The sequence below is a fragment of the Acipenser ruthenus genome, chromosome 21 (genome assembly GCF_902713425.1).
Source record: "Acipenser ruthenus chromosome 21, fAciRut3.2 maternal haplotype, whole genome shotgun sequence".
Taxonomy (NCBI): Eukaryota; Metazoa; Chordata; class Actinopteri; order Acipenseriformes; family Acipenseridae; genus Acipenser; species Acipenser ruthenus.
The window spans coordinates 25,387,946-25,413,080 of NC_081209.1; the positions used below are offsets into that span (position 1 = coordinate 25,387,946).

The 25,135-nt window shown below is 37.4% G+C and overlaps 1 protein-coding gene across 12 annotated transcripts in view; it reads right to left on the reverse strand.

Moving 5' to 3' along the window:
* Positions 1-1,497: 1,497 nt before the first annotated feature.
* LOC117428010 (tight junction protein ZO-1-like) overlaps positions 1,498-25,135 on the reverse strand; it is an 89,781-nt gene continuing 66,143 nt past the window's right edge. For 4 of the 12 annotated variants that reach the window (XM_058995248.1, XM_058995255.1, XM_058995258.1 and 1 more), the window contains 24 exons: positions 24,802-24,905; positions 23,983-24,151; positions 23,305-23,449; positions 17,255-17,409; positions 16,852-16,957; positions 16,344-16,494; positions 15,564-15,672; positions 15,165-15,384; positions 14,623-14,807; positions 14,378-14,473; positions 13,827-13,909; positions 13,507-13,717; positions 12,721-12,821; positions 12,093-12,443; positions 11,563-11,811; positions 9,856-10,773; positions 9,444-9,538; positions 8,970-9,203; positions 7,528-7,578; positions 6,552-6,721; positions 5,517-6,000; positions 4,615-4,832; positions 4,325-4,468; positions 1,498-2,976 (listed from right to left, as the gene is read on the reverse strand). In XM_058995248.1, the coding sequence (XP_058851231.1) occupies positions 2,882-2,976; positions 4,325-4,468; positions 4,615-4,832; positions 5,517-6,000; positions 6,552-6,721; positions 7,528-7,578; positions 8,970-9,203; positions 9,444-9,538; positions 9,856-10,773; positions 11,563-11,811; positions 12,093-12,443; positions 12,721-12,821; positions 13,507-13,717; positions 13,827-13,909; positions 14,378-14,473; positions 14,623-14,807; positions 15,165-15,384; positions 15,564-15,672; positions 16,344-16,494; positions 16,852-16,957; positions 17,255-17,409; positions 23,305-23,449; positions 23,983-24,151; positions 24,802-24,905 (4,844 nt within the window). In that variant the 3' untranslated portion in view covers positions 1,498-2,881. The remainder of the gene's footprint in view (positions 2,977-4,324; positions 4,469-4,614; positions 4,833-5,516; positions 6,001-6,551; positions 6,722-7,527; positions 7,579-8,969; positions 9,204-9,443; positions 9,539-9,855; positions 10,774-11,562; positions 11,812-12,092; positions 12,444-12,720; positions 12,822-13,506; positions 13,718-13,826; positions 13,910-14,377; positions 14,474-14,622; positions 14,808-15,164; positions 15,385-15,563; positions 15,673-16,343; positions 16,495-16,851; positions 16,958-17,254; positions 17,410-23,304; positions 23,450-23,982; positions 24,152-24,801; positions 24,906-25,135) is intronic. The other 8 variants (XM_058995249.1, XM_058995252.1, XM_058995256.1 and 5 more) reach the window with 8 other exon arrangements.

Sequence of the window (25,135 nt, forward strand, 5' to 3'; positions counted from 1 at the left end):
AGTAAGATTGTAGGTAAAAAAAACAAAAATAAATGCTGCCTGAAATGTTTAAGCATCCACGATAAATCAATAGTGCTTATGTGTTCACAAATCATCCACACCTACACTTTCAATAACTCTGAAACTATCATATTTGCAGGGTTGTATAACTAGGACCTCATTTATGGCTGCTTTGATCTTGACTCATTATGTGTCTTTTTGGTTTTTGAGGTATGGTTTTCAGATTTGTTACACAGCTCTATACTTTCAACACAACTTTTAATTAGTGTCTTACGTTAACCAATAAAATAGTAAACAGAATTATTCTTACATTTAGCTGTAGTTGTTGTGGTAATGTGCACAGAATGGTTGAAGTAAAAGACAGTGTTACTCTGCAAAATTGAACTTGTGTGTAGGTGTGTAGATCACCTATTGTAAAACTATTATCAAAAAACTAAGCTGAAACATTTGACTGCTTGACTTGTAAGTTTTCCCTTGGAATCAATGATTGTTTTTGAAGTTATGGGTGTATATAAAACTGCTCCCTCTGCAGGATTAAATGTTGCTTACATTATTTTATAGAGCCAGCAGTACTTCGAGAAAATCCAAGAGAAACGTTTGATTATCCTGAAGTCTATAAGAACATGGACTTTCTGTGTACAGGCCCCTCTATTACAATAGCTTGTAAAACTTAAAATGCATACATGGAAAAACTTGAGATCGAGCTGCTGAAGACGCAGCAGTGGTGTTACAATCTCCCTTCAAATGGATACTTCATAAGAAAAACTACACAATCCCCTTGGCATGTCCAAGTAACGCTTTTATTAACACAAATGTACACGGTAAATGCCTTAAATCAGCTCTTCTTCAGGACATCAAATTTGCAACTGGTGTCTGTGTTACACATTTCTGTGTAGGACTTGAGTGTCCCAAGTTCTTTCCTTCATTTTAGATCACTCAAAAAAAGCATGATTGCATATTGCATTTAATAAATTTGGTCTTTAAAAGGACCATGCTTGATACATTACTGCATCACTTAAACTGTTCATGGTTAGTTTACAAAACAAGGTACTGCAGTTTCTTTGAAAGGATGGGGCCACACATTTAATTCTATTTCAGTCAAGATATGGGGGGTATGCATGCAGAACCTCATAGACTATACTATAAATAATCTGATTTATATAGCTTAAAACGTACCACTTTAAAAGAGATTGTACAGTTTTGGATAATAATATAGACCAAAGTATGTATAAATGTTCTACAGTCTCATTCATTATATACTATATTTCACAGCTGCATGGTTTGAATTACTGCTATGTGTAAATATATGTGAACTTATTTTATAGTTAAAGAAATGCACTGGTATATTTATGTAACATATTGAATCAGTAATGGTGTATTTCACAAATATTGAAAAACAGTATTTTTTGCAACTGTTGTAACAAAAAATATTCAAAATACTGTAAATATACAAGTATTTAAAAAAACAAAAAGGATAAAAAAAGGTGACAACAAAAATTACTTTAAAAATGTTTTATTAATTAATTCAGTGGTATACTTAGAAATGTGTTGTAAAGAAAAGGAAAAAAAAATCAGCCACACGTGAAGAACAGCTAATATCTGATAAAAGCAGTGTTATAATATCTAAAGAAAATAGTACTGCTGTGCCATAATAAATTGTCTATTAGTACAAAAATACATTTTAGGGCACACAGTACAGCATCCAGTATCACAAATAAATGAAGGGGACACTTTTCAAAGCATACCCTTTGAATACAGAGTTTTAAATTCATTTAAACCAAGCTCTTTTTTGTAGATAAACATAAAAAGTTCCTGTGACTGTTAAAAATGTAGTGTATATACTGGTAGAAAAGTTGGTTTGATTACGGCTAAGGTTACAATTCCAAGCCTCAAGGGTATACCAGAATACAAAGATATCCTTTTTTAGAAACTTTTTTCAGTTTTGTTTTATACAAAGTAACAAAAAAGACATACAAAAAGTTAATTTACAAACCAAGCACCAAGGTGATATGCTAGCAGTATGTACAGCCACACTTTCTGCATCTGGAATTTCCAAAAGCATAGAAGAAAACAAAAAAAGCATATCTTTCTCAACCTTTACTGTTCTTGTGTACTTGTTTTATACAATGGAAAAAAATTACACATTTTCATAATTTATCATTTCTAAGTCATGAAACCCTTCAAAATGAAAGTGAAAAATAAAGGGTAAGGCATCCCTGCTTGTTAAGAGAATAACGGTGGTGAATGTACAAGGTTGAGCAGGCACCAGAACCAGTCATAGCACATGCATAGTGTCCCTTTAAAATGGGAGAGTTCCAATGCTAATCAAAATGCAGTGCACTTACCTAAAGCAAAATAAGGTCAACTGATTAATGCTAAGCAAAAAATACAGCATTACAAATCCTAGCTGTATCTGAAAAACCCTTCACATGTCAATTTCACCTTTAAGTGTTTTTAAGATGATTGCCAACACCCTTAATGGCAGAGCACATCAACATCTCCACAATCTAAGAAGTATAACCATTAAAACCGCTAACACTGCAGTTTTAAATAGTCATCATCTCTCATTCAATACCTTTCTAACCCATGGAAATCCTCACAAAAAGTAGTAAGACTAGGAAACCTGGCTTAAAACAGGATTCAAAATATGTGGCACGGGGCATGCATTTGAACAAGGGTTCAAGAGACTAGTTCTTTGTAAGCTTTTAAGCACCAAAATGAACAGCACTTAAGAGAACCTGAACATTATTGTTTTTTGTGTAAAATTCAGTAACCAAATCTTTGAGAACATGATTAATACTTAATTAAAGTGGTTGAGTCCCTGACAAAGGACAGAAAATCCCAGTTTTCACATTCATGAACAGACCAGCTGCTTCCCGCTTCAAAAGTGATCGATGAGAACGGACACACAGTTTGCTCCGACAAGATAGTTAGGATCCCCAGAAAGGGATTTGTTCTGCCAGCTCTTAGGATCACCTGGGGGAGGGAGGGGGAGGAAAGAGAAGACATGGTAATAGCAGAAAATACTGAAATCTTTCTCCTTTATTTTAACTTTTAAATACTGTTGGACTGGCACAACATATATTAAACTACTGCAGCATAGGCAGGTCCTAAAGCATGTAGCTAGCTACTTCTGATGGTTATAGTATGAGTACCAAGACATCAGGAATTACTGTTCCAGAAGAAGTTTGTTTTCAAACAAATCAATATGAAAAAAAAAACACATGCAATGTGACATTTATTAATAATCTGCAGATTTCAAATATACAGTATACCACGACTTAAAAGCTAGGATCATTTGATCTCCAGATCAAAACTCCTTGATACTTTGCTAAATATTTATATTACAAGTTTAAGACATTCTTTACTTGTAAATGTGTTACATTTTATCCACTTTTTGTTGGCCTGATGGCACTATGATAATAAATACCATTCATGATGGAGCCTAAAGCTCATGCTGTAAATAAAAATGTTAGAACTGTTGTTTAAGACAGTGAAATGCTGGAGTAAATGAGAAACAGAGGCTTGCAGTTAGTCAGTTTAGAGGCGTCTGAAATAAGAGCTGTAATTAACAGAGCAAGACACTACAAAGCAACAGCAGAAAATACCTTCAGAAAGAGCAATGCAGAGTCTAAATTAATTTCTAGCATTACATTATTGTGCATTAAGAGGATTAAACTACAGCCAAGTAGTGACAGTGAAAAGTAAATGAGAACACAGTCTAATTAAATCAACTTTAGTCCATTTCAAGGCAAATTAATTAGAAGCTAATCTACACAAATGCTTAATTAACATTAAATTAAGATACTCGGCAAAGAAACAAACCAAGTTAACTTCAAAGTTTTTTTTTTCTTTTTCTTTTCTTTACAAAACGGTTTTAGTTCACATACATGCCAATCTAAACTCAGTATTCAGTACATGCTCATGTTTAGAATACAGGCATTAAAACGTGCAGTCAGTTTGCTTTTGTGCATCTACCATGGCTTTGCATAGTATAGCCATTCAAGAATTGCATGCAGTACTGTATGTGTAGACACAAATTAATTTGCTCTACTTTTTGCAGTTATTAAAAGAAACCGATATTTCGATAGGAAAAATGTTAAGCTATGTTAAAGGTCGTTGTTTTTCTTTATCATTACTTTTATAAAACAAGTAACATATAATACCAAGCATGTATTGCTCTGCTTTTTGAAAATTACAGTAAAGACAAAAGTTTGATCTGGGAACCATGGAATGGAATTAAATACAGTGACCCACAACCAGGTTAAATTTGCGATTCTCAAGCAGGTACCCAAAGACCCCAAAAGGACAGAGGACAGCATACCCGACGAGTCGTCGGAGGATTTTAGAGCAAAAGACCAACCATCAGGGGTCATAGACGCACAGTGAGGTAAGCGCAGCTCCACAGGCTTCAGGAACTTCAGTCCATGAGGTCCACACATCACCAGCGGGCTGAGCAGCGTCTCTCCTAGAAATAAAACGTACTGTCAAATTTAGACCAAGAAGAAAAACAACATGAACAGGGAACCAACTTCAGGTATTGTTCAATTTTAGCCAAAACGTGCAGTCCCCATATACAAATCGAATGACCACATAAGTGCGAGTACTCCTGACCTTTCTCTTTGTCCAAGGGGGGTAGGATGCTGTTATCCCTGCATACTTTAAAGTAGATCTCCTGTTCCACTCCCTCAGGAATGGCTCCTTGTGGGATGATGATACTGACACCGGTTTCAATAGAACTCAGGACTCCACCATTGCTGTTAAAGATTCCTCGTGCCGTTGCCACTACAGTGTGACCTTCATCTTCATCATCATCGTCCAACGCACCAGGACTGAAAGAGAAGAACATCTCTTACTATCAGGGGACATCAACAAGAGGTGATTCTCTAACATGTTCTTTAAAGTCAGTGCTAGAAATTCACTTCAATGTCTAATGCTCCATCTGATCCATCTTGTGTAGTTTTAAGAAGCCATGTTGTTTACCTATGTAATGGCAATATGCTATTTATTGGCTCTTTTGCCGGTTTTAATTAAGTGTACTTTGTTGACACACTGCTGTAAATAAGTATTCCCATGTAAACACTTGATAATTCAGTGGGTCATTTCCCCCTGTATTAATTAAATATTCTCTCCACAATGACACAATGGTTTCTATTAAGAAAAAGGAGAAGCAAGACCAATCAACATTCTGAAGTGTTCTCTTTCACACAGGAAAAAAAATCTTCCCTGATGTCTCATTATACGTTCAAGTGTTCTGGCTCACAGAATGAAGTTTCAAAGAACACTCAGTACATTTAAATAAATTGCCAGTCACTTCTTCAATTGAACACCATTGATACAGCTTAAGGTTTAAAGAAGTAAAAAAAAAAAATCATATATATGTAGAAACAGATGATCATACATAAATACACATCACCTGTGTTCTTAAGTAATAACACACTGAAATCTCCTTTTTTCCCCCCTTTTTCAATTGAAGGTATTTGTGTAAACGGGAGTTACTTTTCTACTGTTCTTACCTTACAGGGATAGCCTTGGGCACGGCGTTGACATTGTTTTGTTGATATTTGGGCTGGTTTTCTGTCGTTCTGTTAAAGGTATCCATTCCACTGTCAAACTCAGCAGGCTGTGGGAAACTCTGTGGTTTCACCGGAGGCTGAGGTGGGGTGCTCTGGGGCTTGGTCTGGAGTTCGGGTTTTTGCTGCGTATCATTGGGCAAAAGATTGTGATTGAATTTTGGGCTCTCGAATTTTCTCTCAAACGGCCTCGCTGAGCTGGTGTACGGTTTTGGGGTGAATCGATTGTAGCTGGAGGTGACTGGCTTCGGAGGCTGGTCAGTTCCGTTAACTGGGGCTTTTTCAGGGAAGCTCTTCTGTTGAAGGTAGTTGGACTGCACAGTGTCCTCTCTGTTGTTAGACTTTACTGTGGTCGGTTTAGTCTGCAAAGTGGGTGGTTCAGGTTTGGACTTGGGGGAACTGTGTACGTCCAATTGCAGTGAGCTGACTGCAATTAAAGTAAACAAGAAAATGTTTAGGGCTTGAAGAAAAAAAATGCATTTTATCAAATCCTGGTTATATAGCTCTTTAATGCTATACAGTGTACAAAAAGTACTGAAATAATTAATGCAACACACACTAGATATTACATTTACCTTTGACTACGGAGGACAGGAACTGAATATGTGGGGGGAATTTAAATTGACACAGGAGCAGCTTTGGGACTATGGAAATATATTTCAAAAGTACATTTACATGATAAAATACATTAAGAACAATGTGAAAAGAACTAAAAACTAAAATCTGGTGTTCACATGCCAAACTAGAACAGTTCCTGGTTATATAATTGTCTCTGCATTGCTAGACCTTTGATATGAAGCCCACTGGGCCATACAACACGTCATTTCTTTAAAAAGTTACAGGGCATTATCGCAGATCTACATACAAAAAGATATGTCTCAAATTTTAAAACGTTTTCAAATGACAGTCTTGCATTCCAGACAGTAGTTGTAGAACATGCAGCCGCAGCGCATGCTGACTGCTCAAGGACATGCATACCTTCAGACAGCGGGGGTTTGGGGAGTACGGGTGGAGGTACAGATGGGTTTGACAGAGGCTGTGAAGGCAGTCCATACTGGGATGGAGGAGGAGTAACCTGAGGCACAGGCTCGTATCTCTTTTCCACAACACTGACTTTATCCACAGGCTCCAATTCTGCTGGTTTACCCCTGTTAGTGTTAGGAAATATTTTAGATTGTATCAACGTTAAAAAATCGATTTATTCATTAACATATAAATACAGTGTACAAACAGATCCATAGCCTAAACTCCTATGAAAAACACACAAGTTTAACACATGCTCACCACTTACTTGCCACTGGTAGAAAGACCAATACAGATTCAGGAGTGAATGAAAAATCAAATATGAAGAAAATACGTTTGTAAAAAAAGTTTCAGGTATAGGATGTTTTCGTATTAGTCAAATAGTCATTTTGAGTTTTATTTTTTAAAGTGTCAAATCATGCCTGTATACAAAATAATATTGTAATACACAGTTGTTTCATTTTACCAATTAAAGCAAATTTTGAAACATCCTATAATAACTGAAGCTCTACCATGATACTGTAAATAACTAATATAAAAGAAAACGAAAACACACAAAAAGGGCCAAATATGCACAAATCAATCCAATTCTAAAAGCAATAACCTATCATGCAATTTGAAACAGAAAAATATCATAGGCGCTACTCTATGTCAATCAGCTTTAACATGTTACAATAATTGCTTAGACTACTCTACGTAACCACAAAGTAGATAGTTATATCCAAAAAGTACGGCTGTAGTGAAATAACTTGTAGTGAACAGTTTCATATATTGCAATGGAACTGGAACTACTGTTTTGTCAGTGGCCATTATTCATTTGTTTGACAGAATACTTAAGAAATGTTTCAGCTGTTTTAGAGTGCATATATAGCTTAATGAACAATGTGATGACATCTTGAACTAGCCTCACATTGAAAGCAGTGATTCTTACCACTTCTGATTCCTTTTCAGGTAGTCATAGTTAGTGTAAGAGCCAAGAAATCTAAGTGATGGCAAAGCAAATGTAACAAAAGAAAAACAAAATGGAAGAATGATCATTTAACCTTTGCAGGTAAAGAAATTAACAAAAAGGTTAGGAAAAGAACAACGTGTAAAATGAAATTATCTGCATTTATTTTAACACAGATTTACACACCAATATTGATTGATTCTTGAAATAAAAGAAAGCTCTCACACTTAATTGGAAAACATGTCTTGTTCATTCTAGGAAAGCATTTTATGATCTGACTGCACTAACTTGGGGAGATTCTGGTTACACAATGTGGACAGGACAACTGTAGAGGTTTTTTTGTTTTGCTCTTTTCCCCCCTAAAAATAAAAACGTAGTTTACAAACCTGGATAATATTTTGACATAAGGAGCTCAGCAATGTCTTGAGGTCTTTCACTAGCTTTAGTAACTGGAATAGATCCTGGGGTGTATTTTTTTCTGTAAAGCTTTAGCCTGAACTTCTTCATAACACGTTTCACATGCCCATAAAATATCATAAACACAAAATGAAATTAAAAACGATTGGGCACTGTATGCTGCATGCCAATGAGTTTCAAAACTATGTCCTATAAAACTGATTTGACCTCTGTCATAGTAGAACACTCATTAGTACTCAAATGCCATATGATAATATTTAGACCCCGTCTGGCTGACACAATAGACTCACAGGGATGGTGATAACTTGAAGACGGTTTCATGTGTGACCAATAACACATTATAAAGAGGGAGGTGACCTTCATGTATCATATCCCTGTGGACTCCAGCAACCTTCCTAGCATTTTTATAGGTATGCAGACAAGAAAGAGGATGCAGCTGTCTCCATTCCCTATACATTTTTCAAAATGAAACCACAAAAAAGGTTGTTTTTTTTTTTTGTTTTGTTTTTAGTTTGAAGGATGATGTTCTGAACTTGTTTAGAAGCCACCTACTAAAATATGACTATTAAAGCCTGATCATATCTCTGGAGGACTGACACATGCACATATCCTTCTCTATTGACAGTTATAGTTTAAAATATACCAGCCAGGTGGCTTTTAAAATGATTTTCTTTCAAACCACTTCCTCCCACTGTGAAACTCAAGGTCAGACATTCCATTAAATGTCCTATACACTGCAGTAAACAACAGTTCAGAGAAAAAGGTGACGTGCCAAAGACCTGATGAGTATATTAATTTAAAAAATACAAATGACACTATTATAATGTTGGAGTAATATTAATATGCAGGTATAAATGATTATTATTTTTTTTAATTTATGAAATCAAGAACTGCAATAGCTAATCTGATCATTTAAGAAATGCTTTCTGGACTTTTCTGAGCTTTACACTGTAGTTTGAGGGTGATTCACATAAGCTCACAGGTGAAGAATGCTGTTAAAATGTTACCTGGAAGAATAGTTGGAGTAGTTGGACTGTGTCTGAGGCTGGACTGGTTTGGCAGGATCAGGGAAGCGATTCGCCGGCTGAGTTGGCTGAGGAGCTGGTTTGCTATCAAAGCTTCTGCGATCAAAGTACGAGAGCTGCTTCCGATAATATTCCTCATCCTCTTCGGGATCATAGTGGTTTGAGCGGACTATATCCTCAGGGGGTTTGGTTTGAGGTTTTTGAGGCTCAGGTGCCCTGCAGGGGAAAAATAAAATAAGTTCAATAAAAATAAAAACAGAACACCCCCCATATGAATACATGTGGTCACATTTAGAACAATATGTTTTCTCATACAGACAGTAGGGGGCACATGTAGACTTCTAAGTTCAAATAGCAGTATACAGTAGGAGTGAATTTTAATGAGCTTCCTGTGCCAGAGATGAAACGAGAAAAGTTTCACCTGTACAAACAGGAAAATCAAAGCATTCCTCATACCTGTATGGTGGCTTTTCCTGGTCTAGACGACTCAGAGAGTTGGCCTTAGGAACAGTTGTTGGTCCAGTAACGGGCTTGGGGGCTACTTCTGCAGACTGCCAACAAACGATACACATATAATTAATACTAAACCAGATTATTTTTCATTACGGACACTTTTCCATTTAAAAAAAGTTAAACGAAGTAAAACAAATGCATTACAGTTTCAGCCAACAAATAATAACACAGGACAGGATAGATAAATAATTAATATTTGGAATTAAATGTTATTTCCAAAAAAAAAAAAAAAAAAAAAAAAAGGAAATAGTCCTGGGAAGAAAAGACTACATTTTTGACATTTTTGAATCCGGCTTGTGAATTACACAACACGTTATGTCATACAGGCTCTGGAACCATCCTTTCTAGTACCCACCCGGACAGCAGCAGGGTCACCAGACTCCTTGGCTCTGTCCACCGACACGGATCTCTTGTTCTCAAACATCTTTACTCTGGTGAGCACGGACTGTCGCTTCATGGCAGGATCATCTTCCGGCTCCGTCGCTGGGGTTGGGGGCAGTGGTTTGGTGGAGGCAATCGGTGGTTCTGGTTTAGCTTGTGGCTGTGGAGGTGGTGGAAGAGCAGCATCTGCATTAAGCGGGGGCTCGTACTGTCCTGGTTTGTACCCCCTTTGAGGGCCTTGTGTATAGGTCCTTACTGGAGGGTCATAGTACGGACTGGGTTCAGGGGACCTGGAAACAGGAGGGGGAAAGGCATGTGGTTCGGGTTCATAACGAGGCCGTGCTTCATACCCGATAGGGGGCTGTTCTTCGTAGCGAGGCTGTTCTTCATACCGGGGCTGTACTGATTTGCCGTAGCTCTTCGCTGGCAGTTCATAGCGGGGTCGGTTGTCGTATCCCAGAGGGGGCGGCTCTTCGTAGCGGGGCTGTGGCGGGGTGTATTCACGCTCTGTGCTTTCTTCATAGTGCAGCCTTGGATCATAGTCCTGGGGATGCTGGTTCTCAAACGGAGTTCGAGCTGGGTAGGTCTGGGAGGGGTTTTCATCATAGTGTGACCACTGGTCATCATAGGGGGGCACACGGGTTTCGTATTGCAGGTGTGAGTCATAGCTGCGAGATTTCTGTTCCATAAAGTTACCTGTAGACTCATATCTATATGGTGGCTGGTCATAATCTCTATATGGCTGTTCATCCTGATACTGAGGCTGTGGTGCATAGCTTGGAGGTGGCTCTTGTTCATATCTATTCACTGGGTGAGCCACAACTGGCTGTTTTATACCATGGTTCTGTCTTAGAGGCTCATCCACGCCATAAGGATCTTTCTTGTACATCTGCTGTAAAAAAAAAATTAAAATAAAATGCATACATGTATTAACGCAAATGTCAAATGATCAAGTCATTTTACAGTATTCCAAAAGTATGAACACAAGAGAAAAATCCAACACTCGAGAAAAATGTAGCAGAAAAAGCTGTTATACACAAACTGAAAGACCCACCAAGTTAAAGCATTGATCTTACTGGCAATTTGAAACCGCGAGCAGCAACTACTTCCAAGATAAATTTAACCTTAGTCACTTTTTGACCTTGAGAATTTGCTAACCCTTTTAAAACTAAGATTATCAAATGTCTTGCTTTGAATTCCAACCATTTTTTTTTTTTTTTTAATATCTTAAAAAAGGATAACATGTTAGATGTTACACCATTTTTTTGTCCCTACCATGGAAAATCCTAATACTTTCTACCAAGCTGCAGTCACTTGTAAGTTAAAAAGCTTCATCTCCAGTTTTACCAGGATAATTGATTTTGTACGACTTCTCATTGTCGTGCAAGTAATAAAAATACAGAAATACAGCTCTGTTCCAAACACAAAAATGTACCTCTTCAGTACCTCTGTACTGGAAGCTACTAAATGTGTGTTTAAGCCCACAGCCTTAAAAGCCATGCAAAAGTTAAAAGCGCTGTGAAAAAGCTCTGAAAAATAAAATTTTAAAAAAACTTTTTTTGAAAAAAAATAAATTTATGGAACAGAAGGAAAAGTTCAATATTCATGCAAGTCAAAATGTGTAAGAAGTGAAAGCATGGCGAGAGGCAGCAGTTGTGGAGAGATGTTTCAGGACTAGTACCTTTGGTGGCTCTGCAAGAGGTGATCTGGACTGTTCCGGATCATTTAGCATTGATCGAGCTAGTTCATGGGTGGGCCTCCTAAGAGAGCCAGCCTGGGGGCTGTAGGTGCTTTGAGGGGCTGGAGCACGCTCCTCATGATTCATACCAGCTACATATACAGTGTTGTCAACAGCAGAGGGCGCTGACACAACAGCAATAGGCTCAGGTTGATGGGGAAGGTTAGGGATGACAGGAACAGCCTCAGCTTTCTGGGAAGTAGTGTTTAAAGACATTAAACAAATGTAATGTTGTTTTAATGTGTTCATTTTAATTATCAAATAATATCAAGAACTTGTTTAACAGTTCCTTCATTGTTATTTTAAAAACTACACAACAACACACACAATACACCAAGATACAACCTACCAGAACAGTTAATATAGCCTAATACATTAAATATTTTATAAAAGTATAATACTTTAAAACCACTATATCAAAGAGCTATAAGAAATCAAATGGCACAGTGAATCGTGTACTATTAAAGTTTTACCTGCTGAGGTGCTGGTATTTTGAACCCAGTTGAGTCTGTTCTGGGGAGTGGGTCGGGCTGAACCGGGGGCTGATAGGGCGGGTAAGCCTGGGCATCTTGGATTACTGGTGGATCTTCACGGACAGGCTCAGAGGACCTTGTAATGGCAGATTCTGGAAGTGGGCCAACTTCATCATTAAGAGTTTCATCGAGTTCCTGGTCAGTGTAGGCACCCCCTTCAGTGTCTGTGTCTTCATAGTCAGATGTGTGTCTACTGTCAGTGCTGTACATGGAGTATTCACTCCCTGGAGCAGAAAGGTAGGACAGGCGGTCATCATGCAAATCAAGGTCATCATCCGGAGCTCCATCCGCCTGATAAAGAAAAGTCTTATTAAAAATCAATACCAAGGTATTTAACAACCACACTGCCAAGCTGCTATCATCTTGAGGAAAACACACCACCCATGATTCAGAACTTCTTGTCTTCTTAAAGGATTAAAAATGATAAACCCAATATTTGTGGGTGAAAACTGCTGCTGGTAAATTATGCCATCACTGCAAAAGTATCTACGACTGTCCAGTAGGGGAACTGTTCAGTAAGGCAAGGTATTTTTATTTAGCCAAAAAAAAAATGAATTGGGGTCCTCACCCTGCCTTCAGAGACCCAAACTAGTTGGTTCTGCTGTTGCTGAGTTGTCTCCTTCAGTGCTCCATACCATCCATCATTCATAGAATTCATATTGATGATGGCTGAAATAAAGAAGACCCATGTAACAAAAGCTACTATCAAAATGACAACACAGTATACGCATCTGGAAATCAAAATGTGTTCTGGTTCTTCAGTATCAGTGATTCCACTGCTAGGTAACAAATGTAATCACTGGGCATATTTCAAGATCTGGTAATGAATAACCCAATCCATGCATCCTCAACATGTCAAACATCACTTGCCCTTCCTAATATTTTGGCAGTAGCCAGATCAGATCAAAGGAGTTCTTTTGTGAGATGTTGGCCGTGCCACTTTGAGGGCTTGACATGCACTAGAAGAGAATGTTAAACACGGCCATTGTTGTACATTAATAGCCAATATCCCCTGCAGGTGTAAAGTGTCAGTAAAAAATATACACTTTCAACAAGAGCTGAACCGACAAGGCTGTCCTAAAAACAACATGAGTCATTTCAGCTAAGGTCACATGGAAGTTGAGAATCCTGAGTCCTGGAAGAAGAGCTTTGCGCCCCTGGAAGACTGGAATAATTAGGAACATGCTACATTTCACACTAAATCTGCATGCTGGAAAATGGCTTAGCAGTTTAAAAGAGGCATGTCATTAAAAACTGCATGAAATAATCTTTGCAACTCATTTATCTCATCCCCTTTTTGTAATATCACGTTCACCCAGACTGCACTATTTAAACACATGTACAACCTACTTACACGTAAAGAGATGATGGTTGTTTTTTCTCAGCTTAAGGGCTCGCTCATACAGCTTCCTGGCACTTTTTCTTGACTCTGAGCACAGCCTTGTCCTCATGTTTTTCACACCCTGTTTGCTATCTGGGTTCAAAAACACTACAATTGGATACCACTGCGCATAATTCAATCGGTCCACTGCATTCGGGGTAATGTCCAAAACAGCATGTTTATCCTAAAAAAATACAACACAACTCAGTTTGAACTGCTTAAACACACTTCAATAACTGCAATTGTTATATTGCTCTTATTTACAGCTACAACCAACACATCTAAATACTTACTCTGTCAATGATCTGTTTGATTGTATGGAGGCGAATAATGCCAGAGTTGCGCTGGTCAGTCCCAGCATCTCTTGGCTCACTCCCTGAAAAAAATAAAAAATGATTTTATTTTTATTTTTATTTTTTAAAATAATTTTATGCTTAAACAAAAGTAATATTATATACAACTCTTGTTGCAAGTGTGAGTATATAAATTAATGGACAAATGGTCAAAGTACCTTCTAGTAAATCATATTTTAGATTTAATGACTGTCAACTGTTAGAAAAACAATCCATTTCCTGATTAGCCAATAATGACTCTTGGGGACATGATCTAAATTACTCACCATAAATAAATTATTTGGCTGTTCTGTCATAAAAAAATTCTTCGCATTCCAGTAAAAAAAATGTACAGAGATAAGAGACCAGAAACCAATAAAGATAACAAGCCAGTGAAAAGTACCTCAGGACATAACTGCCTTTATATATATTAATATAATACATTGTATGCACTCTTGCACTTACCTCAGGAAGGAAATGCAGCCCCTTTAAAATATAATGTATGTACTCACTTGCCAACTCAAACAAATCAGGCTCTTCTCTTCCCAGCTTTTCACGAGCCACATCAGCAATGGGGCCAAAGATAACCACAGGTCGGAGAAAACCAGCTGTAGACCACATTGGAGAGATCAATGAGTTTACACTTAAAACAGGTACTCCTGTTTTTATTGATTTGTTTTAAATTATTATTTATTTATTTCTTATTTGTTTTAAATACAGGTTATTGAGCTTCAACACAGCAGTTCTGAGCCTTTACCTTCTCTGAGCACAACTCTTTCATAAGCTGGGTACTTGGATTGAACAGGCTGGGCTGTGAGATCCTCTCTGCTTTTCCTAAGGTTCCTCTTGGAGCTGCGAAGGCCACGGAATCGCCAGAAATCTGCACGGTCACCTCCTGCGGTCTTGGGAAGAGTGTACTGGACACTGGATAACTGTTCGGCTCTAAAAAAAAAAAAAATTAAAAAAAAAATATATAATATATGTTTTCCAGATCTTACAACATCGTTATATTTTATTGATTACATTTTTATCCATCTGCTTTAATCAGCAAAATGAACAGCACATAACTTACTCCCTAAATGATCTAGCAAGTCAAGTATGCATGTTCTAATGCAAAAAAATAAATAATAAAACAGGTGGAAAAATCAGGAAAAAAGGCTGACATATACCTAGTATCTGTTAAAGAATATTTTTTTAGACCAAACACTGTAAATAAACGTTTCTATATTCATCTAGTTTTTAAGTTGTACTTGTGAATAAATTAATATAAATCAGAAAGGAAATGAAGAGTATTTGTACCTGTTTTTGTTAGGAATGATGCCTCTTTCCACCTCTTTATGATTTTTGCCAATGCGAATTGCCAGCCATGAGCCTAGCTTCCCATTATACAGAGTGTCCACAACACGGAACACTTCTCCCTTGTTGAAACTCAGTCCATAAGGGGATTCCTTTTCATACTCAAAGTGGGTTCTGATGTAGAAGGAATCCCCAACATCTGACTCCACTATCCGGCGATACACTGCAATTTACAAGACACAATATGCCAAATCTTTAGTATGATTATAAAGCTCTACAAACAATGAACTCCACAAAAACTAATAACCCACATTTAGTCTAAATTCTAAATAACTTGAATTTCAGGGAGTTTCTTCCTCAGAACACTAGGGATAAGGAACAACAACCTTCATTCCTACTTACCATCTTTTTTCTTCTGAGCCAAAATGGTGACCTCTTCACCTCTGGGAAGATCAAGGAGGAACAGAACTGCCTCTTCACGAATTATATTTGCAAAGTCAACATTATTTACCTTTAAAAAAAAAAAAAAAAAAAATTAAATAAAGTTCGAACTGCGTGAAGTTCCTCACTGGGTTTTGTTCATTGTTTCTTATTTCCTAAACCAAATAAGATGTTTATTTTTACTTTGTTGGCAGCAATTTATAGGATAAATTCAAAGGTTTTTTAAGAATGTTTTCTCTTACAGGAGGTCTGTGGTTTTAAATTCGATAAGAATGAGAACGTGTTCAAGCTGTTTTGGCCGACTGCATGTACAATACTGAGTACTATATATACAAATACTGGAAGCAAAATACTGTATTCAAAAGGGCTTTTGTAACTTTACTTTCAACACACACCCACAGATAAAAGTATGAATAGTGGAATTGTTTTTTTGTTTTTTTCAACATTATTATTACAATGAAATGAAGTAAATGTTAGAAGTTTCGGGTCTTTGGGTGAAGAATTGCTAATCTATAATTTGTTTAAAAAGCAGGGGAGCCAATTACTTATAGCCTCCTTCCACAAAAACATTGTTTGTATTAGAAAATGTAATGCAAGGACCTGAAATATGCACCAAGTATTGTGATAAACTATGAAAACAGCATATTTTGCTAATCGTCTAGAAATAGGATTTCAGCAGATTTGTTTGTTTGTTTTAGATAACAGACTCCACCAGATTAAAACCACGACATCATTATTTACCCTGAGAATCTGATCTCCCTCTTCCAGGCCTTCTTTCGCAGCAGGGCTGTCCTCCAAAACCCCAGCTACGAATATCCCAACATCATTCCCACCAGCGAGGCGCAAACCCACACTCTCACCCTTCTTAAACTTCACCAGCTTCATGCTCGGCCTGAAACAAAAAGCCAAGTAAAATCCCACACTGAACTTCCAATACAGTGAAGGAGGCTAGAGGTCAGGATAGACCTTCAGCAATTAAATGCAATTAACATTGTATAGAATTGTTTCTTTAGGTCAAACAGTTTTAAAGATAATAAGGTGTCTGGAGGCTATTAAAGTTCATGGTGCTGCCATGGCTATACTTTTGAATTATGGCAGGATAGTCACTTAATCCAGACCTGGGGAATATTATACTGTTTAAACAAATAGTAAAATGTTACTAAGGTACGATTAGTTAAGAAGAAATACAGCTCCATAGGGTAGACATGCACAACTTTCTTTTTTTGAGAATATGAACCCTTGTTCTGACCTGAGCATGCCCTCGTCATGAGCTGCACTGGGAATGGGGGCGTCAGAAGGGCTTACTGGTAGGTCCACATCTGGCTGACCAGGCTGGGCATACACAGGCTTAGGCTCTGGGGGGGGAGAAAAAGTGAAAAACATGAGAAAAAAACCAAAAATCACACAGCAAACCATTCAAAAACACAGCACTCCTCCATTCCTTTAACACTTCCATACATGGGGTCCTGACACACAAAAATATAAGCTGTTTTCAGATACCTTTGATGTGTTAAAAAAACGATAATGCACATGTTGACATCAGTTATTCTCCATACAAGAACATTAGATAGTACAAGATCAAAACAGTATGCCTTATTTCTTCTCCTCAACAGTAAATACTTTATGTACAGTCAGGAACTCGACAGTCTGACCTGGCAGAGGTGGGATCTGTTTTTCTGATCTCTCCTCAAAGGTTTTAGCCACAGGCTGCTCCGCAATCTTAGATATTACTGCTTCTTCTGTAATCCTAACAGGCGTTGATATCGCCCCTGGTTTGGCTATTCTCTCTTCATCCCGGCTCCTGTGACTGTAAAAAGAACATTACAGTTTTTAAATGATTTATTGCTTGAGTGTGCTTTTTAAGAAAACACAAACTGAGCTACAGTATGACATATGTTGTGCAATAGGGAAGACAGCTTTGAGTTAGGAAAATACAGTAAGCTCCATCTCTCTGAATAGAAAGCTTTTATTCAGTCTTTTGGTGGCGGTAATTGTCACGAGGAACATTCAATAGGAGTTGTGTCTCCACAGGAGATCACAGTGGAGAATTGCAAGTGCAAGGTGGTGATTCAGAGTTAGGGTTAAAATACCATTCTTCTTATAGCAGATTTTAAAAAGGATTGTGGTTGAAGGTGTTCTGCATTCACAGCCAGTTGCAGTCAATCTCCTGGGAGTTGGTATGTAAAGAGAGATAAGGCCTAAGGATATAAAACATGCATGGATAGGCGCTACACTGACATACAAAAAGAGAAAAAAAACAGAATACTGTGATTTTTAAAATGTCAGTATAATGTTGTTTTTTTGTTTTAAATGTCTTAAAAATGGCTTTGCAGACCAATTGTAGTTATCAAGGCAACATGCCCAGATTACACTGTGCTTCAGCCAATTAGTTTGGACAATTTTCTTAACTGGCAGATAAAAGTTTTCATGTCGCATTGTGTGTTGTGTGATGCAGAATAATCATGGCTCCTGATAGATCCCACCCTGCCTAAAGTTTGTTCTTGCAAGAGTATTTTTTAAATTTGAACTGTTCTCTTTATAATGAGCTGCTCCTTTTGGCAATAGGTTATAATTAAAAAGGAAGGGACCTTTAGGAGTCCTGCGTTTAAAATACTTTGCATGAAATGAACATGCATATGTTATAGAGCGAAGCATCAACTGCGGTAAAAAGTCCTTTTATACAACAAATCTAAATACAAATTTTGCAAAATCAATCAGATTTTTTTGATACTTCTACTAAACATCTGTAGCCTTGAAACGGTTTCTCCCAGGTAGCAACAGACTCTCAGTATATATTCCTGGAACAATGTAAATTCCAATCCAATCACATCACATGAAGGGTTTTTGGCTCTGTCTCAAAGCTAACTGGCCCACAGAGGCATGTTTGCAGGAACTTCAAGGTACAGTCTGTATTACCGTCTTAAACCCTGACTTGAGCCTTTGTTAGCACACTGACAGCCGAAGCTTGGAACTGAGTTAAAAAAAAAAAAAAAGGTACTAAAGTAGTGGTTTTCATCATGTTTGCCAAGTTTACATTCTGTATGGAGTAGAAAAACAGAAACACAATACTGTACAAAACAGAAAAATCTCACTTTGTTTTGTTTTTCAGGATTTAAAAGTGAAAATAAATCCCATTTGATTTGCAGGAAATACTTGGCATACAATGCAGGCAGAACTTTGTAAAAAAAGAAAAGATGGTATTCAAAAGCTCTGCCACACAAAACCCACTGCCAATAAATAGCAGTCTAAAGTTCAATGGCAGTAGTGCCATGCCCACACCATTCCTTTATCAAATTTAAATTCTACATTCCTCTGCCTTGTACGTAGTTGCTATAACAAAGCTGCTTTAAGAACTTGAAACTACTACTAGTGCCATACTCTTGAACCAGTGTTTTTTCAGTAAACGAAAAATAAAACAAAAATGGCTAACAAACTGGAAAATGTTTTAAAACTAGAACGAAACTGAAACCAAAAAATAAACATGACAAACTAATATTCAGAGTTGTATGAATATGGTTTAATGAAAATGCTATATAAATAGCACAGCCAAGCTGCAATGGCTTCCTGCTGTGTGGCTCACTTGTGTATTACTGTTATCAATATGAGCCATGATCGAACATGTGACTAAACTCACAGCTCTGGGTCCCCCCCCCATAGTGATAATGGGTCGTGGTATGATTTCACGCTCAAGTACCTAGTTTATGTGCTGTTAAAAATGTTTGCAAAATCAACAAGCGGCGGACAGAGAATGCTTGATCAGGTAGCATTTTGAGTACCTGGTGAGTATATAGTGTAACGGGGAAGTGTTCAGTGTGTGGGTCGCCACTGAATAATCATGAGGCAGACACAGAGCATAGGATGTTGACACACCACACAGGTGCGCAGCAGATTTAATCACAACAAAGGTGCTGCCACTAGTGCCCCAGCAATGGAAACCTTAGTGCCACACTTAAAGAAAACAGAACAAAACAAATGCTAAAAATAAAAGTTTGCCAAAAAAGACGAGCGCTAGTCCCACTAAAAGGAACGTCCCGCTCCAGGAACCTACTACCTTACGCAAACCCTTGCTATACTGTTTGGGATCAACATCCCCTAAACTGACCTACTTCTGGGCTCCCGGAGTCCCAGGATCCTCACGCCGACTCCAGCCTTTTCAAACGGCCTCCGCTGGGCAATGCCTTCACAAACACAGTCTTGGAGTGGAAGGGTCTCGTGTAGTTAATCCTGCGGAGCAGACGCTCTCCTCCGTGATGTCAACAAAGCGACCCTCTGTGTAGCATGGCGGTGCAGTCACCTCGGCTGTGGCATACACGCCGTTTGAGCGCCGCACAGCCTCCCCAGACATGCCCCCCAACCAATACAGACCTCCCGAACAGCTCAGTGCCGAGCGAGCCTACCTGATCAATTAGTACCTAGCAACAAGTCTCCTGTTCCGCATCTATTGAAAGGCAAATTAAATTTAGGTTTTCTTATACTATTGCTGTAGTCGGCGCAGCCGAAATCGGGATACTGATAAATCAGGATTTCTGCTTAAATGGGAGAGAGACGGTTCTTCCCAATTCTATTTATGTCGTTTAATTGGGATATAAGGAGGCTGTGTGGTCCAGTGGTTAAAAAAACGGGCTTGTAACCAGGAGGTCCCCAGTTCAAATCCCACCTCAGCCACTGACTCATTGTGTGACCCTGAGCAAGTCACTTAACCTCCTTGTGCTCCGTCTTTCGGGTGAGACGTAATGTAAGTGACTCTGCAGCTGATGCATACATCACACACCCTAGTCTCTGTAAGTCGCCTTGGATAGAGGCTTCTGCTAAATAAACAAATAATAATAATAATAATAATAATAATAATAATAATAATAATAATATATTTTCAAATGATGAATAGAGATTGCTTTTCAGAGCGAGACAGGTTTGTCTTTAATCGCCTTACTCATAAAATCATTACAATGTGGACGAATGTGTTTGCACTGTCAAAACATAGATCTGGAATTTGAAGTGAGAATACTTTTTTTTTTGTGTGCAGCAACTTGGCTTGAGACTAAAAAGTCTCAAAAATGAAAAGATACTGAAATATGTATTTCTGAATTTAGTCAACTGAAACTAAAATGAAAACTAAATAGAAACAAAATAATAACCTTACTAACTAAATAAAAACAGAAACCAAACTGAAATGCTGAAACTGAAAGAACACTGTCTTGAACTGTAACATTTTCATTGTTACAATTTCATCGCTACAACTTCATGCTTTAGTCACCCATCGAGACCATCAGCTGGTATATATACACACTGTAGGTCTACATTGTGGGTTGTGAAGTAATAGTTTTATATGTATATATAATCTATATGATTACAAGCCACATCAAGATTAATTCAACTGCTACACATTACAACCACCAATACATATGATATAATAACCAAAAAAAACAATGTTCTCTGGAAGCATATTACAATTCTCATCCAATCAACACCTAAAAACAATACTGCACATGCACAGGAATAACATTGTTTAACTTTAAAATATGGTCTTTAAAATATGAAATACTGTCACCATTTTATTACATGGAAAATATGTAACCTTTATTTAAAAGGTAATAAAACATCAGTTTACAACAGATTATTTCCTTCAACAATGCTGTATAGCTAACTGAACCCAGTTAGGAAACACCTTCATCGACCAACAAAGGCAGGAAACCAATTTCTCTTTTGTGAAGGCAGCTGCCTGGAATGCAGCCCTCTTCTGCAACACGTCAATCCTGAGCTGTTTAAAGCAAGAGCTATTTTTACGAAACAACTTACAGCCGTCAAAATGCAGTAACTAGGCATGAGTTTCATTAACCCTTTAAAAGAACATGCTTCTTTTGGTAGCATGGCTTACTTCAAACAGTACTGTGCTGTTCTAAATGAGATAGGTAGATAGAGAGATAGATAGATAGATAGATAGATAGATAGATAGATAGAAAACAATCACAGACATTAATTTCTGAAAGGAAACAACTAGGTATCAGTAAAGGGTTAAGGTGCATGCTTTAAAAGACAACACAATGGTGTCACTGTTACTGCATGCTAATAACATCATCTTGTGAGTTTCATTTTAAGGCACAATGGGAAGTCTGTCATCAATGCATTATTTAATCTAACAAACAGACAACAGGCCAAATCATGCATACATATAACTGGCAAGATACAGCTTTAGCTTCAAGGGCAGATCCAGAACCCAGTGGTGATGTCCACATTTCCATTAGAATAGCAGGTTTCACATACATCGATCAGCCAATAAGATTATCACTGAAACCAGGCCTACATATTATTTGTACAGAGTGCATGTAGACATTCTGCAAGAAAAAACTGCTATAAACTCCAATATCCAGTAGTGCTCAATTATTAATAGATAATGTTTAAATACACATATTGGATAATAAACAGATACAAGTTATAAATCATGCTTTAAATGTTCCTGTGATAAAGCAGACATGTTTTCAAATGACTCATCAAACTGCTTGTAACTTAAAACTATGCAGTGTATATCTGATACAACGCAAGAGTAAGCTCACAGCTGGTTCACATTATACTCTTGTTATCAGATAATAATCCAAGAGCTGGTATAAATGATTTTCTGGGGGTTAAATAACCATTCGCAAGGGAAAACTAGAAAATAGGTTCATGACTAGTTCAACTGGATTAGCCCTGTCAGCAATACTGAAGGGACTACTAAAGCTTTGCCAGTATCAATAACTACCTGTAAACTAATGCAGGTCTTAACTGTATCTTCCTAATCTATCAACACATGAATGCTGTATGGGACAATGTTATACTGTATCAGGATGCTAATAAGCAGGGATATAGGATGGTTACCTTAAATACAAATATATCCCAATGACCAGAATATACTGTATAACACATGAGAACTGTGCATGTCCACATTTTACATTTGGAAAGGAAGTTACTCTATTTCGGTCACAAGTATGATATCTTAATTTGACGCAACAGCATTCCTGACAGATTAAAGTACAGAGATGGACAGCTAGCTATGTAGCAACATGTTAATGCCTGTCTTCTGGACTGGGATGCCCAAGTTGCTCCAGCCAAAAATTATTATTAACAAAAACATTACTTCACTTATCCTTCAGGGTTAAAACACCCACAACACAATTTATACACTCCATTGACAAAGGAGTAAAGATTTTGTTTCTTATATAAAACAATCAATATTTCCAAAGGCTCTGATGCATTTTTATAAGAACTGTGATTTACTGGTGGAAGTATTTCCACAGTGCTTTCACTCGCCACAAATTTCAAACTGAATCACAAGAAAAACGACTGATGCTTCTATAAACAGAACAGATACAGTACTTAGTGAATTTTCCAACTAAAGTAAAGAAAAAAAGCCCTCTACTATGCACTAAAATGTACACATTTAAATGTATTTATTAACACTCTAAATATTTTATGGGACACAAGGCACTGTGTATAGAAAGTCTGGTCATTGCTTTATTTGGTGTAATGGGTTTACAAATTCTTGACTGAACCTTAACTTCGAGATTTAACAAGTTGCTACATACGCACGTGGGCATGTGCTTTACTAAAGGAAGGTAATTGAACTTTAACCTTTTATACAATCCTGTTGCAGGCATGAATGGTTGCATCTTTTAAATCAGAGCCCGAGTTCTATGCTGCTGAATGCAAGTTGTTGAGGGACTCTTACCTGCCATTGCTGATTTGCTGTGGAGAATGTCTGGAATGGTCTGAGGGTTCTGACCTCCTGTCAGGAGATCGGGAGCGACTGCGGCGAGATCGGTCATGGGATCGGTTGGAATGGTCTGATGCCAGTGAATGAATTTCTGAAATGTCTGTTAAAATAAAAATGGCGTTTAATATGGCACTGCTGCTGCTTCCAATGCGCATGTGACCTTATGAACCTTATCTGTGATGATGGATGGTTTAGCAATGTGCAAGCTTAACTAGTATTGCTATTAACAGTATAAGTGCGCTAGACAATCTCCATCAAATTAGGTTTACTGATGTTAATTGCAAACAAATAAAATATGTTCAAGATGTTGGATGACTATTATAGAAATGAGATTGGTTCGTGTAATTATGTTACAAAAAGCAGAAATATTTGTATTAGTTACTATCACTGTTTAACAAAAAAAGTATTATTTCACTGCACACATTTTTATCCCCTATCAAAATAATTGCTTTGACAAGCTAAAAACCCTTATTTATGTGGTTAAAATGCATGCTGCATAATTTCATAATGTTTCCTTCCTAGAAATCCATGATGGAAAATAATATAAATAGATAGCAGCCAACTTGTAAATCCTTGTAACTGTAGTCCGAGGTCCCTACTGAGAGCAGTCCTTTCCACAGTGTCTCAACTCACCATCTCTATCTGAAGCATTAGCAGAAGGAATGCTGTCATCCAGGTCCGGTACATTGAGTAGAGTCGCTCGCTCATCTCTTTGAACCACCATCTTTAGCTTACCCTTTGACCGTTCTATTAGTTTCTTAGCATCTGTCAAGGAGAGGTTTTCCGTCACAGTGCCATTTATCTGAAAGAAAAAAAAAATGGAACAATATCTTTAGCTACCAAGAAAAATGAAACAGGAACACTATTAAGATACATTGATTGTGTAACTGTGTTCCAGATTGTATTCTCTACAAGAGGTTATTCTAGTAAATAACTATTTAACCTGCTTTTGGTTTTTAGCAGGACCTCTTAGTAAAGTTGACAAACTGAAGAGTGACTTGGTGTGAATGACCACACTTTATTAGGCTGTTTATGCTTGGTAATAAATCTATTCTAAATATTGTTAATTATTTTCATTTTTACTTTAAAAAAATCGATGGGTTAACGCAGTCCAGAATTCACAGTATAAGCAACAGCTCTGTGATAGTGCAGGTTAATGCGTTTCAGGGTGGTGGCTGTAAGATTTTCTACTCTTAAATCATTAAAATAGCCCCCCAAGTTCTATAATACTATAGAAGCCTAGTAAAAAAACATGATTCTAGGGAGCCCATCTCTTAATATATTATTAGCTTTCTCCTTTAATTACCAGTATGCAAGACACTTTTGTCCTTTAAAAATGCTAGAATTATGTAGTGATAAAATGGCTGTGATTTTTAATAGGCTTCAGCTAAAAATATACTTTTACATGGAAATAACTTTTCATCCAGAGCCCTATTAATACATTATACATACTTTCAATACAACATCTCCTTCTTGGACATTGCCATCTTTTGCTGCCAGGCTCTCTGGGGAGATGTCTTTCACAAAAATGTGACTTGCCAAGCGTAACCCATATTCTGTTTTCAATAAAAAATAAAAACCATGTGGGTATTACAGACTGTAGTGCGGCTGGCGAAGACACAAAGCTGTAAAATTGAAGAAGTGTTATTCTTGATTCACGGCATTCCAGAATGTAAAAAAATGTATGTGAATGTACTTAGTACTGCATTTAAACTATATGACCCTAACCCTCTATATAAACTAAAATGACAAGTGGAAAAACATTGAAAGCAGGCACTACTCCAGT